An 18,553-nucleotide genomic window follows, 5' to 3' on the forward strand; every position below is an offset into this window, starting at 1 on the left:
TTGTTAAATCCGTCTCGCTCCTTATTTGAAGTGACTGACCCCTTAAACATCGAACCCTCACAATGTGATGAAGCCAAGTCATGCTCACAATTCTCTGATCAGGGATCAAAGACTTTGGGCCTCCAGATGTTCTTGCCCTGTTAACCTTCAGCAGTAGAGTCAAAGACATAGTACCATGTTTCCCCTAAAATAAGGCAGAGTCTTACATTAATTTTTACTCCAAAAAACACATTACAGCTTATTTTCAGGGGCTGTTGTATTTTACAATCATGTCATTATCTTCTGGTTGCTGCACAATGGTGGCGGGCAGGGTTTCACTTAACTGGGGGTTATTTTTGGGATAGGGCTTATATTACGAGCATCCTGGAAAATCATACTAGGGCTTATTTTCAGAGTAGGTCTTATTTTCAGAGCAACAGGGTACACTTCTACAACATCAGGAGTAGCAATGGGGACAAATCGCCAAAATGGTGCTTCGTATTGGTTCGTAGGTTGTTCAACTTGTTGCCCAATGAACCACAAATCAATTTGTTGGTTCGCTGGGTCATTTATTTCAGACAGCCCCTGGGGCTATCTTAAAAAACACCCCACCCCCCACAGTTTCCCCCCTCTTCGCATGCCTTGGCAGCAGAATAAACAGGGGGAAAGGGATCAAAGCCATCCCCCAGCTCTGCTGCCTTTGCAAAGGCAGTGGGGCTTGGGGAATGGCTTCGGTCGGGCTTTCACCCTCTTTCTATGCCCTGGCAGCAGTATGGCAAGAGAGGGAAAGGGATCAAAGTGATCCCCCGGCTCCGCTGCTTTGATTCCTTTCCCCCTCTTCCTATGCGTGACATACAGGCACCTAAAATGTGGCTCACCTGGGGAAAAGGCTTAAACTGGAAGGCTCTGTGGCGAGGTGAGGCCAAGCTTCCTTTTCAGAATGGAAGATCTCACCTAGCAACGAGGCTGCTTTCTTTCTGAACAGGAAGCTAGGCCAAGCTTGGCTGCAAAGCCTTCCAGCTTAAGGCTTTTCTCCTAGGTAAGCCACTTTCAGGTGTCTGAAAGTCAGGTGGGACTCCCAGAATGGAGAATTCTTGGATTTGTATTCCAGACCATCTTAAAATCCCATGCTTAGTCCAGAACCCTAGATAGAATCAGGGCAACCAAAACCTCATTTCTCATCTGCAGCTAAGACACAGCATTGGTATGGGGCAGAAAGAGAGCTTTGATTTATGGATGGAATGCACAGAAAACTATTGAGCAATAGGTCGTTTTGGAAGAGGTAGCGATGTTAATCTGTGCAAGCATATCAGGCAAAATCCAAACAAAACAAAAACATGACACACACAAAAAGACAAAACATGTGACACCTTAAATACTATTATATTTTATTTTTTATATTTTAATGTGAGCTTTTGTGTACGAAAGCTCACATTAAAATATATAGTGGTGCCTTGACGTATGAACGTCCCAATTTACGACCATTTTGAGTTACAACCAGCTCTGGCTGCAAAATTTCGCTTCAACTAGCAACCGGAGCTTCAAGTTATGCCTGGAAAAAAGGTGGGAGGGAAAGGCGGGGAATTCAAATGTACTAACCATTGGTCAGCGAAGAGGCTGCTTCTTTGTAGCTCTTTTGCCATAAGGGTTAGTGTGTGCATCGGAGGAATCTTGGGACTGCCTAATGCTGCTTTCTGCTTCTGAGTAAGTACATATAGGGTTTTTCAGGATGGGTTTAAGCTGGGGGGGGGGTGTTAAATTTCTGTGCTGATTTTTGTTTGTGTGTTTTGGTGTGTTTGTTTTTTCAGCCCGTGCCCTCCGATGGGGCTTGCTGTTTTTGTGTGTATTTCTTTTCAGTTCCAGCGTGTTCCAATGGGGCTTGCATTGTTTCGTGTTCTTTTGTGCTTTTTCCCCCCAGCCCCGGCACATTCCGATGGGGCTTGTATTGGTTTTGTGTGTGTGTGTGAGAGAGTGATTTTTTTCCGGCCCCAATGCATTTCGATGGGGCTTGCTTTCTTTTTTTTGGTGATTTTTCCCCCCAGCCCCGACGTATTCCGATGGGGCTTGCATTGTTATTTAGTGATTCCCCCCCCCCTGGCCCCAACACATTCCGATGGGGCTTGCAGTGTTTTTGTGTGTGCATGTGTGTGATTCCCCCCCCCTCGCCGGAACAGATTAATGGGGTTTCAATACATTCTTATAGGAAATGGTGCTTCAACTTTTGACCATTTCGAGTTATGACCATCATTCCGCAACGGATTAAGTTTGTAAGTCGAGGCACCACTGTAATAGTCTTTAAGTAGCCACACATTTTTGTCTTTTATTTTTTAATTTAGTCTTGTTTGTTTTTCCTTTGGATTTTGACTGAGCAGGAGATGATCCAAGAAATAATCTGAAAAAAAGTGACTGAAACTGACTGTATTTTCATTTTGCAGACAACGGATCGATTTGGTAGCCAAAGAAAAAAGTTCTGCATACAAATTGTATTTGATTTTTTAAACGTTAATGATAAGAAATTGAAATAGGAGGAAATCTTCCCATGACATGAATATTGCATTGGTTTGGCATAGTGGTCCCAAATGGTGGCTATAAGAGAGAATGTGCACAAATTAAACTTTAATAAAATTATGTCCCTCTCTACAACCTTATTACTCATTAATGTAGCACCATAAACAAAATAAAGAGAATTAACCATCTATATTTCCACTGTGCAAGAAAGCAAAAGTGGAGGGAAAGGAAGAGGAAAGGCTACCCAGGCCTGGAATCAGCAAATGCCATTTCACAGGTTTTGACTGGCTCAAGAAATCATCTGGGGGAAGCAAAATATAATGGGGTAAACACTAAAGGAATGGGGAATGGATGAGGTTGTTTAAGGCACTGGTGGGGAATGTTGGACCTGCCAAAGGTTTTGGATTACAATTTACCAAACTCCTAGCAAACAAGGTCAATGGTAAGGGATCATGAGTTACATGAATTATAGTTCAAAATCCCTGGAGCACCAAAGATTTCCCGTATCTGTTTTATGAACAGACTTTGATATCTGCATGGAAATGGAGACATGAAGGATCCAGATAGAAGTAAAAATGGGGGGGGGGGGAAGGGTCAAGAGTCCAAATAGGGCAAATCCCCCTGAAATAAAGTCCCATGGCTCTCTGAACAAGTAATTCAAAGATTTCATTGACAATTGAGTTGTCCAGCAACAGTAGCTTCTGATCTTGCCCCCGATGATGCAACTTATGTGAATCTAGAACAGAATCTAGGAATTTTGTTCTGGACTACCACTTCCAGAATCCCCCAACCAGCATGGCCACAGGCATACTGGCTACAGAATCCATAGAGTTCCTCCTGCTCTAGAAGCAAGACTTTTTTTCTCTCTTCCGAAGACCCTCAAAGCTTGCTGAGCGGGATCTCCTCCGGTTCTCTCTGGAGTCTCCAGACCACCTGAATCTTGTCACCCACCCAGTTGAGGGCCTGGAAGCCAGACAGGCTTCTGTGTTGGATGTATTCCAAGATGGCTGGTTGCAGGACTGTAACAGGAATGCTGAAGTTCAGGTGGGGGTAAGTCACTCCGAGGCTGTTATCCCTGGTGTTGCTGGCCACAATACCTGCAGTTGGAGCACCGAGGGTGTGTGTGTGGAAAGGAATTGGGGAAATGAAAAAAAAAGAGCACAGTTCAATATCTGATCACTCTCAAATATTCAGCAAAATATATCATTTGCTAATTCGAAATAAATTACATGCAAAACAAAGACCTTCCTGTAGGTTCCACAAGCCCTAACCAGCAATGAGGGATTCTTATGAGTTGCAACTTGAAAAAGATCACAATGGGCTAGAGCTTCCTACCTTTGTAAACAGATCAGAAGTGGAAAAAAACCAGGGGCCCTCCTGATGTCTTTGGACTCAAACTCCCACCAGCCCAACCAGTAGCCAAGCTTCCCCCCCCACCTCTACATTTGACCAAGTAAAAGTTTCAATCAGGCCAATACGGTGTTAAAGGCCATTTCATAAATCAGATGATCTCAAATGCTGCATCTTTTGCAGCATCACAGAGCCATCTCATGCTGTGTAACCCTCAAGAGATCTACCTTACTCATAGGGATCAGTATTCAGATTACAGGAGAAGCTACAGACTATTATCAAGTAGCCCAAATGCTGCATGGTCACTATAGCTATACAAGTCACCAGTATGCAACCCAACTTTAGCTCTGCTAAGGCTATGGAGACAGAGGCAAGCTGCATCTAGTCTGGAATGTGCTACCAAGAGAGCCCATTTCCCCCTTCTCCAGTGACCAGACACCACTACATAATATTTTTCTGTGGATGCTTATCTTTTCCAGCTGCTGCTGTCTGCCAGTTATTAGCAGTCATCTGCTATCTCTGCTCTTTTATCTGTTACTGATTAATGTTTTTTGCCATATTTAATTGTTTTAAACATTATACCTGTACAGGAAGCAAGAATATAAAACAAATAAATATTTTTAAAACTGCAGAACTATTATGGGAGTCCAGATCTTATTCTTTTTCAAAATTAATTCTTGATTTTTTTTTATCTTTCAGGATTATCATCTGTTCTCAGGTATTCATAGTGCAGTAAAAACTCAATCCTGTCACATAAAAATCCTGGTTTGCTTCTCATTCTCGGGATTTCACTAAATACTGTTCATTAAATACTGTATTGTTTTTTGTATACTGAGGGACAGAAATTTAATTTAAGGAAATAAAGCTGATCCTGAGAAGGCTAAATTATGGCCATGCGTCAACATCTGTGCTTGCTCAAGGATGACATAAGGAGAGAAAACGGGGTGGGCGGAAAGAGAAAGCAGATATTCAATATACCTAGGAGTTTCCCACTGTGGGTGGCAAAGAGAGCTCCCCCACTTGAACCACCGTGGACTGCACAGGTGGCCTGAAGCATCACAGGCTTGTCTTCCACAGTGATCACTGCTGACAAGATTCCTGAGGTTACTGATGGACCACAGGCCTGGCCAAAGACCCCGAAGCCAACGATACTCACATCTTCTCCTGAATAAAAAACACACACAAACCAAAATTACAACAAGAATTGTTTCATACATTATAAACACAGCAAAAATAGGGAATCAGAGTTTTCAGGGCCTTGTGGAGGAGACCCACCAGTCCCATTTCACTTCCAGCAGAAACCACTTTGTGTCTCTTCTTTCTCATGACACAAGAAAGCTGTTCAGAGCTCAGCAGTTCTCAGCTGGGGCAGTGAGCAAATGGGCAACAGTTTGTGGCAACCCCCATAGAAAGCACAGCACACAACAGAGTGAAAAAAGCAGAGACAGCTATCAGCACTCAGCCACTCCTCTTCTTGAGTTCCCCCCAAGTTGCAGTATAACTTAAGTCAGCGGTTCCTGAAGAATGAATGCTCTCTAGCAAAGAGAGGCAGAGGATGTTCTATTTTTTTATCTTGCCAGCTCTTTACTTCCAGAGCAACATTAAGGATTGTGTATACTGTAGTACATGACTGCAGGCAATGTGCTAGCCTTCTCACTTGAAAAATAGGGCACAGAATATTGTTCGAAAAAGAGAGTCGGATCTGAGAATAGAAAGCTCACTCGCTAGACGAGCTGAGGTGGTGGCTACCAGGAAAAGAGTCTTCAATGAAAGAAGTTTGAAGTTAGTGGAAGCCATGGGTTCACATGGTGGTTTGGTGAGAGCATTTAGAACAGTTTGGAGAGACCACCGAGGAAGTGGAGGTCGCTGTGGAGGGCAAATATTGTGAAGTCCTTTTAAAAATCTTTTCAAGGTTGGATTAGAGAAAAATTTTGCTAATTCCGTATCTGGCGGCTGATAAACTATAACTGCAGCGATATAAACTCTGAGGGTGGCTTGAGAGAGTCCCAGATTGAAAAGGTGTAAAAGATAATTAAGCAATGTATCTAGAGAAGTTGGGGAGGCTGAAAGATTGTTAGAGGCAGCATAGATAGAAAAAGACTTCCATTTATAATTATAAAGAATTTTTGTGGATGGCTTTCTAGCTTTACTAATGATGGCTGCTATGGGGGAAGAATCCTCCATGCTGTAAGTTTGAGGGATGTTAGGCCTGGGTGATAAATCTTCCCATCGTCCTGAAAAAGCAGGTTTGGGAAGTTGGGGAGGTGGAGAAAAGTGGTTGACATTGACTTGAGGTGTGTAAACCATGGTTGTCAAGGCTACCAAGGGGCAATCAGAATTGCATCGGTGTGGAATTGGCGAATTCTGATTACGGTTCTTTGGATGAGAGGGGTTGGGGGAAATTTCTGTCATATTGCTATCGTGAAGAACTGCTTATTGTTTATGTCTGTTGTTCATTGTTTATTGTATAATGTTGATATTTTTATTTGCTATATATATATATTGTTGTATTTTTGCATGTTTGGAAGCTGCCTAGAGTGGTCATATTGACCAGATAGGTGGGGTATAAAATAAATAGATAGATAGATAGACAGACAGACAGACAGACAGATGGGTAGAGATGATGTTTCCCCAATCGATCATGAAGGTGTCCCCAACTGAATTGGTGCCAATCCTGGCACAGGAGCAGTATTGACTGTTTGCCATTCTGCACCAACAATTTTCTTTCAGCCTGACCTACCTCTGCCCTATTTATTTATTTATTGAATTTATATCCCACAAGCAGGCCACTCTGGGCAGCTAACAACAGTATTAGGAACAATATTAAAACACAATAAACAATTAATACATGACAAATAAGGAAATTAAAACATATGGCAATAAAGGTGGTAAAAAGGGTGATGGAGAGGATGGCAAAAAGGGAGGGCAGGATCTCAGTGCTCTGGGAAAGCCTGACGGAAGAGCCAGGTCTTCAATGCTCTTTTGAACCCATCCAGCGAGGGTATCAGGCAGATCTCAATATGCAGGTTGTTCCATAGGTGGGGGGCAACCGCCAAGAAGGCCCAGTTTCTTGTTCTTTCCCTCCGGGCCTCCTTCGGGGTCAAGGCTCTCAACCACCCTGCCTGTGAAGAACAGGTATTAGGGACAGATCTGGCTGGGACCAGGCATTCTGATAGGTATTGAGGTCCTAAACCATTTAGGGCTTGAATGTTATCATCATAACCTTGAAGTCGATGCGGAAATGAACCGGTAGCCAATGAAGGGTGGCCAGAATGGGGGAGGTGTGCTCAAATTTCTGCACCGTTAATAATCTGGCCGCCAAATTCTGGACCAGTTAAAGTCTCCGCATCAGCCTCAAGGGTAGCCCCACGTAGAGAGCACTGCAGTAGTCTATTCTTGAGGTTACGATGGCATGTATTAGCGTTGTGAGTGCCCGTGTCTAGATAGGGATGCAACTGGGCAATCCTCCAAAGATGGAAATGGCCTGCCCGGACCACAGACGCCACCTGGATTTCCATGGTGGGATCTAGGCCAAGGCAGATGCCCAAGCAATAAGGTGACATGGAGAGGAGAAAGTTGTGAAGACACTGGAGGAAGGAGAAAACATGAATATAAATATTAATGAAATCCAAGATGTGACAAAAGATGGGCAGATAGATCTTACCTGTGTTAAACTGTGATGCAAGTACAGGCTCCTGAAAAGCTGATAAACTTTCCTCTAGCTCCACGAGAGCTATGTCAAAGGGAGAAGAGTCTTTAGTGGCAAAGATCACATTTCCTTTAGCTACAGACATCCTAAAAGCAAACAGAAGTCTTTGGTGAAGCAGACATTAGATCTTGACACTTGCAGGAAAGCTTGATTTTGGCACTTATCAACTGGTCCAACTTAAAATAATTAACAATTAATCTGTTGCCTTAATTTGTTAAAATTTTCAGCAATGATTTTTAAAAACTTTCTGTTTTAAACATTACCATACCAAATGATGCTCTGTTACCATTTCTTATAATGTCACTGTTAGTGCATTAGCTTGTTCTGGTCAATTTTATATAGATATTTTTAAAAGTTTAACAATATAACAAATTCATCCAAGAATTATTTAAATAGTCATTATCATAATTATTGCTTTAAGAAAAACAAACCTTAACAATGTAATGCTAACACAGTAATGCTACTCCTAAAGCTGACAAGTTCCATGGCAAAGCTATGAAGATGTATGTATCGAAGTCTTGGGCACTATGCGTTGATGGATACTTTGCTTCACAAGCCCCACTGAAATAAACTGGAGCTGCACAAGATCATGGTATGTACCTTTGACTACAGTGGTGCCTTGACTTACGAACACCCTGATCTATGAACAATTTGATCTACGAACAGTTCCGGATGCTAAATATTGCTTTGAGTTACAAACAGAGCTTTGACTTATGAATGAGAAAAAAAAAAAAACCTTTCCTGCCCTTTTTTTTTTACTTAAGTTCATCTTAGGTCAAAAGAAGAAAAAAGAAAAAAATACTCCTCTTAGTGGTAGAGTACGGATTAATGGGCTTTACATTAGTTCCTAGGGGAACTAATGCTTTGACATACAAACCGTGCCTTGACATAAGGACAAAAAACAGCTGGAATAGATTAATCAGTTTTCAATGCATTCCTATGGAAGATGTTTTGATTTATGAACATTTTGACTTACGACCACCATTCCAATAGGGATTAAGTTCGTAAATCAAGGCATCACTATAGTCTAATTAAGATTTGACCTACTGACTCATCTATTGAATGGTAAATCACCACATAGGTAAATCTCAGTTAATTAGCTGGGACTAGTGACAGAGTGCAGATCCGTATGTTGGTGGCTTGCATGGTGACAGATACAATTCTTTAAGTGACGGATGGGCTAGTTGTGACCCTCTATGCATTGCAAAAATGAAACTCTCATCAGCTGCATGGCCAATGATGAAGGATTATGGAAATTGTCATCCAGCAACATCTGGATAGCCAGATGTTGGAAGCAAGCAGGTCTTCAAATCAGGGTAAATGCACTCAATTCAGAAGCAGAGGCTGCAGAAACTCAAATACTTGTTAGACCATACAACACCCATTTGCCCTATTATGCATCTTGGCCCCAGCCAATCCTGACCCCATTAAGTGCATGGACTGAAAAAAGAAACACCACTGGAGGAAGCTGAGCTAGCTGCATACTAAGAAGTACTTTGTACATTCCTGCAAGAATAACTTAATTCCTGTGTATCTTTTAAAAGATGGAAGTACACTACAATTTTAAAATCAGGTTTAACAACTGATTTTCTATCAACAACAGATCCACCTGTGAGATGGATATTGACTTAAAGCTAAAATCTCAGTCAGCCCTCTGATATCTTCTGTGTCGGCTATCTATACAGAATAAGACTCCAGGAATTCATCCAAGTAACTCCCCAAGATCGTATGTGACAAATATCCAAACTGGGCTCCAAGAATTTCTCACAAATCACTTCTTCATGATTTGGTCAACTCTTCATAAAATGTTCCCATTTCAAGGCTTGGAGAAAAACAAGCCAGATCTTCCAATGAGGGTGTTGGCTTGAATCAACTGTAGTGTTCTTGGTAAGTGCATAAGCTTAAATTTTGTTGTACCCCACCCTGAGATCCTGTGATATGGGACAGGATATAAATATTTTAAATTAATATGTAAATGAAGAAGACTTACAGTTATAAACTAATAAATACACTTTAAACCAGTATCTCTCTGTATCAGCAGTGGGAAAGGTGTGGCCCTTCAAATCTTCTGGCACTGTAACTCCTATCAATCCCAGCCAATACAGCCAATGAGAAGACGAGAGCAACAATATCTGAAGGGTGACATGTTTTCTAAATCCTCTTCAGTACATATGGGAACTTAGACTTACTTATCAGGGCTGGGCTGAAACCTTACACAGACACTGGATGCGCCATTGACCACATGCCGACAGGTCAACACAAGTCTCGAGTTCACCATCACACCAGATCCCCAGGTTGGCCCACATTCCACCAGAACCACAGCTGCCAGCATCTGCTGAGTCATCCCATCTCGGCCCACCAGTGCACCACGAGGCTCCATCACAAGTTCCATGGAGTGCAGCCCAGTCTCGAGACGGCAGGGAGACTCAGAAAGGATACTTCCAATACCTGCCAGAATGTGATTGATGGCACAAACCAGAGTCAGACCAACCCACTCATTGGATTTCCAGCAAAGCGGAGCAACTATGATGCCAATCAGATGGAGATCAGCTCCCAGGGTTGCAAAGACACCTCCACCTTCAGTACCAGGCAAGCAGCGAGCGTCTGTCAGGATAAGGGCATTGCCTTCTCCAGCCATGTTGCTCACTATCCCTTTGCTAAGGGTATTCATGAAAATGTCTGGGCAGAAGGATCCAAAAGGCGAGCCACAGGCAAAGACTGGGTCCCCCTTTTTCAGCCACTTGGCTGGCACACATCTCACCCAACTATCTGCGCCATGGAAATCACAATCCACGAGTCTCAGCAGGGCAAACCAATGAAGGAAACGCAAATCCTCTGCAAAAGAGCTGGGTTCTTGTCCAACCTCACTGTCCCCAAAATACCATTGATCAGAAGCAGTGAAGACTTTAGAGAAAGCCTCCTGGAAGGGCAGGCAAGGAGCCATCAGAACAAGCTCCGCCTCCCACTGTTTTGTGCCGCTAGGTACCTCTTGTTGATGATTGGACAGTGGATTGAACCTCAAAACTGGAAAGCTGTCCCCTTGGTCTCCACTAAGCCAGTTCCTACTAGGAGTTTGATTCTTGCCTTGACTTGGTGCAAGCACCTGGATTCGGATGTCTGAGGACAAGCTCTCAGCCAGCAGCACTTTCTGTTGGGAGCCATCGGGGTACTCCGAGTCCAGAATGAAAGGGGAGAAGATGATCCCATGGCAGAGGATGATGCCTGGGTCAAGGGTCAAGAGCACACCACTGCCACTCCAGGGTCCTTTGGGCAAAGGTCTGGGGGTCTGGCTGCTAGAGGGGGAGCGAGATACAGTCACCACACAGCCAACTCTCATGGCAGTCAAGGGCAGCGTCTCAGCCATGAGGTTCAATTTGCCTGAGCAACCCTGGGAGGAAAAGAATCCTGTCCAGCATGCAAAACGGGGATAGGTGGCACGAGGAGGGAAATCTCTCTTGCACACAGGAAAGAGAACTCCTGGAGATCAGCAAAGGTTTGCAGAAAAGGTTTTTTTTTGGGGGGGGGGTCTATGAAGAAAGTTCCAGAATCGCCAGCTCAGCTCATGGGAACTATTCCAGATGCCCTCCCTCCTTGCCACAGAGCCAACGCTCTTCAGAATCCGGAACGATTCGGCGCAACTCCCAGGCAGGTAGCCCTTTCCCTCGTCTCTGCATCCTACATGGAGGCTAAAAGAAAAAAAAGCTGTAAGAAGGAACATAGGACTTCATTTGAAAACAGCACATAAGTGTGCATATATGATCGAGTCCATCCCAAAATAGATAAATCTTCTCCAGGACATTTTTGATCTAAAATGGATTTGTAGGAACAATTGGCTCTTGCAAGAAACTGCTGTGCAAAATATATGTTGAATTCAAACATTTGATTCCTCCATTTTATTCAAAGCATGTTCTATTACTGCTAGTTGCTAAGCCCAGGGTGTGGAACAAATTGGCAGGGTTGCCTAGTGAGTGAACGTTGTTTGGCCTATTTGAATCAGTAGTGCACGCACAACTTTTGATATTGTATTACAAACCACATGAGCAAACTCAAGAAATTGAAGTGGCTGTGTAGTGGGCTTCAAATATTTTTCAAACTCTAGACAGCCATTAAAAGCACAATTAGCAAAGGTCAGTGCTAGCTACTCCATATGCTTATCCTTCAAACATAAATGCAGTCTTCACACACGTGCTTAATAATTTAAATTATGCAACAGGTTAAATCTTTGGATTTTTTATTGTAGGATTTTCAGATTTATATGATCACTTCTTGATGGTAGTTATTTTGCTCTAAAAATAAATATTTTTGCTTCTACACAACCCTTATAAGATAAATAATGCTGAATAGATTAGTAATATGAAGAAAGCCAAGATCATACAGCACTGTCCCTCATAACCATTTCAGTGATCGCAGCAACCCTCTACACAGAATCAATGATAACCAAACTCCCAGAAGGATTCTCAGTATCCTGCCCTTTGTGAGATCATCATGTCTAGTTGACAAAATCTTCTACCTGATTATTCTTAGATGATTCATTAACATAAAAATGAAAATGTATATGGACTGCTCGCCACAAAAGAAGAATTCTTTTTACCTTGTTCATGACCACCAAGATCGAAAGTGGTGAAAGTCATTCCTGCAATCATCAACTCTTCTGATGCTGGATAAAAAGAAGAATGGCTTATTAACCTAAGTGATTGTAATGTTAGTGCTGTCTGAATAGAATGTTGATTATAAGGAGATGCAAGGCCTTCAAAGCACATGAAACCTTACAGGATCAACAATTATCAAATTAACACCTTAAACCTTACATAGCACCACAGAGTAGGTAATTAATTCTCATTTGTGAAACATCAGGTAAAGTATGTATTGGATATAACACACTGGATACTTTATTGCTTGTTTTTTAACACTTACACTGCATCTTAATAATCCTCTAAGAAAATAACTTGAAGACAGTAACTACATCACTTTGCCAAAGATATATGCCAAACTTTAAAGTCTATTGAAATTGAATAAATTTTTCAAAGAATCAAAATAGGTAACACAAATTACAGACAGATAAAACTTACTGGCATGCAGCGTAGGAACATGTTGACCTAGTCGGACATCCTTAAGCATGTGCAGAAGAGTGGTTTTCCATGCATTATCCAAACCCAAGAAAACTAATTTTCCAGACTTCTTATATAATCCTGTAGAAAAGAAAAATAACAAACATAAGTTTCATTGTGTAGCATGAATATAGTTTACTTTGGAAGGTGTCACTTTAAACTTTGATGAGGATAAGTTGTGCAATAAAAGCAGATCTTTAGAGGTAGGTCTAGAAAAAGCATGCTCTTTTGGGTACATTTCCAGAAGATGAAGACAAAGGTTCCCAAACATGGGATCCTAGACACTTGAGACTGAAACTTCCAGAGGTTCTGACTACTGATTCTGCTAGCTACAAAATCTGAGAGAAACTACGAATGTTTATATTGTGACATACTAAAGCTAAATGGTTTAGAACTGGGGTCATCAACCCTTGGTCCGTGGCCCGGTGCCTGTCCGTGGGCTTGCCGGAACTGCGCCGCGGGCACGGATCTCCGCCCTCCCGCCCTGGGGGCATGTCACGCCTGCAGAAGGGCTAGTTGAGATCCGGTGGAGACAGCGGCGGTCACGAGCCTGGACTCGCCTTCCGTGCAACCGGCGGCTGCTCAGCGTCTGCACCTACCAGCTGGTGGGTTGGCCCAAGTGCGTCTGGCGGCAGCCACTGTTCCCTACCACACTGCCTGGCTCCCAGCCGCAAAGAGCTGAGCTGCCGCCGGTTGCATGGAAGGCGAGGAGTCCAGGCTCGTGACTGCCGCTGTCTGTCCAGGCCTTGGGGAAGAGAGGCAGTTGGAGCAGAAGCCGCTGCTTCCCGCCTGGGCGCTGCTACCAGCTCTTAACTCAGGGAGCTGCTCCAGCCAGCTTGTCAGTCTGCCTCCCAGGGTCCCAGTCTCCTGCCCCTGCTGCTGCTCGTGGTGCTGCTGTTGTGTGCCGATTTGGCAAGGCGAAGCAGGGGGCTGGGCCCAGGAGGCTCCTCTGGCCCCTGAAGGAAGGCAGGGGGGGGCTCTGTCTTGGGACTTGACTCAGCCTCAAAGGAGGCGCACCCATCCAAATCTTCCCATGATTTCACTGTGCTGGGCTAGCAGCAGCTGTGAGGAGGGGAGTGGGCTTGCCTGATGTGGTCAGAGGGCAGGCAGGGACTCTTGGCGCACGCGAGGAGGCAGTGGGGGGAGCCTCCTGCAAAGAGACGGTGGCAGCTGCATGCTCTATCGCCCACCTCTTCTCTAGTGGGCTGGCCCACGAGGCAATGGGAGGAGGGCTACCTGGAGCAAAGCCCCTCCAACGGAGGCATCTGAGGGATTGGCAGAGCACCTGCTAGGTGGAAGACATCGGTTCCTGCCCGTGCCCCCACTACAAGCGGGAAATGACACACACCCCGACGCTGGCTGGGAGTGAACCGTCACTCCTGGCTGCCTCCACGCCTGTGTTTGAGACTCTGCCTTTCTCCCCTGAGCTGGCTGGGTGGCTCCAGCTTTGCCTTCCTGGCGGTGCCTTCCAGGAGAAGGGCCTGCCTGAGCAGCCAGGGCAAGAGGCAGAAGGAGGAAGGGTCCCAGCGGCCCCCCCAAGATGAAAGGGCTGGTAAACCTCCTAAAATTACTTCTTGAAGAGGGGGTCCCCAGAAGTCTGAATCCACTTGAGGGCCCATCAGGAGCATCTGTGGGATCAGCCTGCGTTTGTACCAGTGTAATCTTGAACTCCACAGGCCTTTTCCTGGCTCTTTTTAGCACAAAGGTCCCTTTTCCTACCTCTATGCAGGGTGCCTGGGAAAACACGGAGCACCTCTTTTCCTCCCACTTTCTCCGCAAGCCCCCCCCCCCAGACCCCTCGCCCTCATATGGTCCAGGCAAGGGAAGAACCTTTCTGGACCCTTATTCCCATTAGTTTCATTTCCTTCCACAACATCTGTGCCAATTGTTATTGATTGTTATTGGATGATTATGCACATTTTTGTATTTTTACTGTATTTTTATTGTTTTATTTTGTATTGGAAGCCGCCTAGAGTGGTCTGGTAGTCCAGATAGGTGGGGTACAATTCAAACAAACAAACAAACAAATAAATAAACGTAAGGTTTTAAAACATTTGCACTGGACAAATACAACAAGTACCATCTGTTCCTAGCATGGAAATTTTCAACCTCCCTGCCACAAAAGTGTCAAAGAAGCAAAAAAGTGTAAAAAAAAAAAAAAAAAAAAACCACCAACAGAAAAAAGCAGTGTAAACCTTAATTCTGTATGGCTGAATACAAAGGGACTGAAGTCACATTTAAAGCATGGAAGGGTCTGGACCTTTTGTTTTCACTTATATTTGGATTTTTAAAATCTGAGTTCATTCCATTCCATTGTTGTTGTTGTTTAGTCTTGTCCGACTCTTCGTGATCTCATGGCCCAGAGCACGCCAGGCCCTCCTGTCTTCCACTGACTCCTGGAGTTTGGTCAAATTCATGTTGGTAGCTTCGATTACACTGTCCAACCATCTCATCCTCTGTCATCCCCTTCTCCTCTTGCCTTCACACTTTCCTAACATCAGCGTCTTTTCCAAAGAGTCCTCCCTTATCATCAGATGGCCTAAGTATTATTTCAGCTTCTTCTGTGAATCAATCAATCAGCAAAATTTCCATCAATGTTTTAGTCTCATGTCAGAATTAAGTGTACTGAATAGGCTAATGTTTTCAGACCACCATTGTGTTGTGAAGTTTCTGATGAATTACCCTATGAAAGAGAAATTACTTATCAAAATATATTAACAGTCTTGTTCAGGTCTTCCAAATACAAGGCACTGGCTTCCTTTATTGAGCCAATCCATCACATTTGCTCATCAATTCCTGCTACCTTTTCTCAGCCTTTTGTCTTTTCCAGTAAGTCTGGTTATTTCAAAACATGCCAAAATACAATAGCCTCAAATTACTTTTTTAAGTCCAGTTCCCCCCCCCCCCCAAATGTTTTTGATGTAAAGAACTTTTAAGAAACATGGAGTACCAATAGCGATTCTCCACCTGTGCGAAAAACATTTCTCTTACCAAGAAAGTATGTCTGCAGTCCTATACCCTGCCTAGAAGTAGAGAAGTCTCGCTCAGTTGACGGGAGGACGCGACACCTCCCCCCTCCTCCTCCATCCACCGGGCTGGAAAGTGGAGGAGAAAGTGCCCGAGGGGGAAGTGCGCCTCCCTCAGGCGGAGGCCTCCCCCGCCCCCACCTCGCCTGCGTGTCACTTGCTCGCCCTTCCCCTCCCCTCCCTTCCCTTCCCTTCCCCTGCCGGCCCTCTCGGGTACCGAGCCCCCCCCCCGAAGCCGCTCAAGGTCTCCCCACTGGCTTCACCTTTCCCAGCGGCGGCCCTCTCTTGACCGAACCCGGCACCAGCCTCGACGACGGGGAGAGGAGGAAGCGACGACTAAAGCTCTTCCTCACAACTCGCTCCCTTCTCGGGCGCCAGCGACACGCCGGAACTACGTCACTCCGCCTCCGCCTCCTCATTAAGGCTACTCTTAAGGCAACTTCCGGTGGGAAGAAAAAAAAAAGGAGGGGGAGAAGCGCCGGCTTTGCTGCCGCGGTGGCCGCTAGGTCCCGCGCGCTACGTGTCGTGATTGGCGTCAAGCCCAAGTCCCGCCCACCGGGGAAATGGGTGGAACGGAGGGGAGGGGAGCGGTTGCTGCGGGTGGGACCTGGTTTCTTGCTCTCCGAGACGGCGGGTTCGAGTCCACCTTCTGGTGTGTTGTGGAATGGCGGCTGGAGAGGGTAGATTCTGAAAGGACTTTTCGGTCCACACTCTGGCAACCTTCAGAGAACAGGTTTCTGAGGTGCTGCGAAAGGTGAAATTGACCAGACATCCTGGGAGGGCCCGCATGGGGGTCATCGGAACAAGTTCTGCCTCCCACTGTTTCGTGCCACTGGATATGAAACAGTGGATTGAACCTCAAAACTGGGAAGTTGCCCCCTTGGTCTCCACTTAGCCAATTCCTATTGGAGTTTGATTCTTGCCTTGACTTGGCCCAAGCACCTGGATTCGGATGTCTGAGGAGAAGTTCTCAGCCAACAGCACTTTGTATTGGGAGCCATCAGGGTTCTCTGAGTCCAGAACGAAAGGGTCCCATGGCAGAGGATGATGCCTGGGTCAAGGGTCAAGAGCATACCATTGCCACTCCAGGGCCCTTTGGGCAAAAGGTGTAGTTGCTGGAGGGGAGCGAGATACAGTCACCACACAGCCAGCTGTCATGGCAGTCAAGGGCAGAGTCTCAGCCATGAGGCTCAATTTGCCTGAGCAGCCCTGGGGGGGAAAGGATCCCGTCCAGTGTGCAAAACAGGGATAAGGTGGCACGAGGAGGGAAATCTCTCTTGTACACAGACATGCACACAGAGGAAAGGGAACCTCTGGAGAGCTGCAAGCGCTTGCAGAAGAGGTTTGGGCTGTTTGTGTCTGCAAATAAAGTTGCAGGGTCACCAGCTCAGCTCATAGGAACTATTCCAGATGGCTCTCTATCCCCGCCACGAAGCCCAGGCTCTTCAGAACCCGGAAGGATTCATCACAACTCCCAGGCAGGCAGCCCTTTTTCTCACCTCTGCATCCTACATGGAGGCTTTTGATTTGGTCTCTCGTTTTAAACTGGATAGAAACAAATGTTCAGTTCCCATCAGAGGGAATACTAAAAAGGAACAGTAGTTCCAGATGGTAGATTGTTTTGTAGACACCTTGTTTTGCTTTTACTCTTTAAGCCTCAGCAGTGGCAAACCTTTGTAACTTCTGAATATTATAGTTTTCTCTATATTACTAGGGCGAGTTGAAAAAGCTATTGAAAGCCAGATTGGTCAGTGGATAGTGACAAAAGCGGTGGTCAGAACCAACTTATAAGGACCCTAATAGGGTTTTCAGGGCGAGATAATCCTCCAGTTTCAACCCTGGCCCATGAGTTTCCATGAAGGGATTCAAACCCAGTTCTCCTTTGTCCTAGTCCATCACTTGTCTGCTACACCATATTGGGTATGGTGTGGTGGGTTCAGGAACCCAATGTTCAAACCCTGTTGGCAATTGGAAGCTCACTGGAGGGCTGACAGTGATAAAAGCACTCTAAACCTGTCACATAGCTGCAAAACTAAGGACTGCCGTAAGTCAGATGCGACTTGGAGATATAGAGCAAGGGTTGTGAAATCAGCAGTGGCTGATTAGAACTGTATTGGCCAAACTCTGCTGTGGTTGCTTCACCGGGGAAAGATGCCCAATTCTGAGGTGATGTCTCTGTCCATGCTTGCATGGCAGGAAGCTCCTCTGGCCTGAGTGGGATTTGCTTTTGAGTAGCTATGCAGTGGATTCCATTATAAACTTTAAAAAAATGTTTAAATGTTTAAGGACACCTGTGATCTTGCTGTCTGTCTTCTACCTCCTTTTTAGTAACTTTGCCCAAAGTAGTAGACGATACACACTGCAAAGGGCATGATCGGCCACCAAAGTGAAAGGGGCACCTAAGAGGTAATACTTAAGGGCAAATTGTAAGTCTTAACCTTATTAAACTGGGTAACTCTCCACGATATAATGTGAACAACTGGTAACGTCTTGGGCCCACTTTGGTTTAGTGCCCAGCATCTGGTGTATCGTCCATTAACTTCAACTCTGAGGAGTGTAAGCAGAGCCCTCTCACGGCTTTCCCTTTGTCGAGCCACAAACTTGTCTCTGTCGGGGTCTGAAGGGACTGGGCCCATGGGATCTCTCCGGGTTCACTATTCATCTGTCTTTCTCTTCTCTTCCCTTTTCCCCCATGCTCTATATTCTTTCCTCTGCTTTCTCTCCTCAGTCTCCCCCCATTACAGTGGCTTCCTACACACCTGCCGTTTCCAATCTTTCTCTGCGTATTCATGGGGTTCTCAAAATTCCACCTACTCTCCCATCCAAGGATCTTCCTGAATGAATTCCACTAGCTCTTCCTTTTCTACTTCCTT

The 18,553-nt window shown here is 45.0% G+C and overlaps 1 protein-coding gene across 1 annotated transcript; it reads right to left on the reverse strand.

Annotated features, from left to right (window-relative positions):
• Positions 1-2,382: 2,382 nt before the first annotated feature.
• On the reverse strand, positions 2,383-16,106 carry TYSND1 (trypsin like peroxisomal matrix peptidase 1). The gene is made up of 7 exons (XM_072995242.2): positions 15,944-16,106; positions 12,616-12,735; positions 12,138-12,203; positions 9,736-11,232; positions 7,502-7,632; positions 4,816-5,001; positions 2,383-3,584 (listed from the first exon to the last, which is right to left on the reverse strand). The coding sequence occupies exons 4-7, from the start codon at positions 10,908-10,910 to the stop codon at positions 3,367-3,369; spliced, it is 1,710 nt and encodes a 569-aa protein (XP_072851343.2). The 5' UTR covers positions 10,911-11,232; positions 12,138-12,203; positions 12,616-12,735; positions 15,944-16,106; the 3' UTR covers positions 2,383-3,366.
• Between the last annotated feature and the right edge of the window lie 2,447 nt (positions 16,107-18,553).

This window comes from Pogona vitticeps, chromosome 3 (genome assembly GCF_051106095.1).
Source record: "Pogona vitticeps strain Pit_001003342236 chromosome 3, PviZW2.1, whole genome shotgun sequence".
In the NCBI taxonomy this organism is placed as follows: Eukaryota; Metazoa; Chordata; class Lepidosauria; order Squamata; family Agamidae; genus Pogona; species Pogona vitticeps.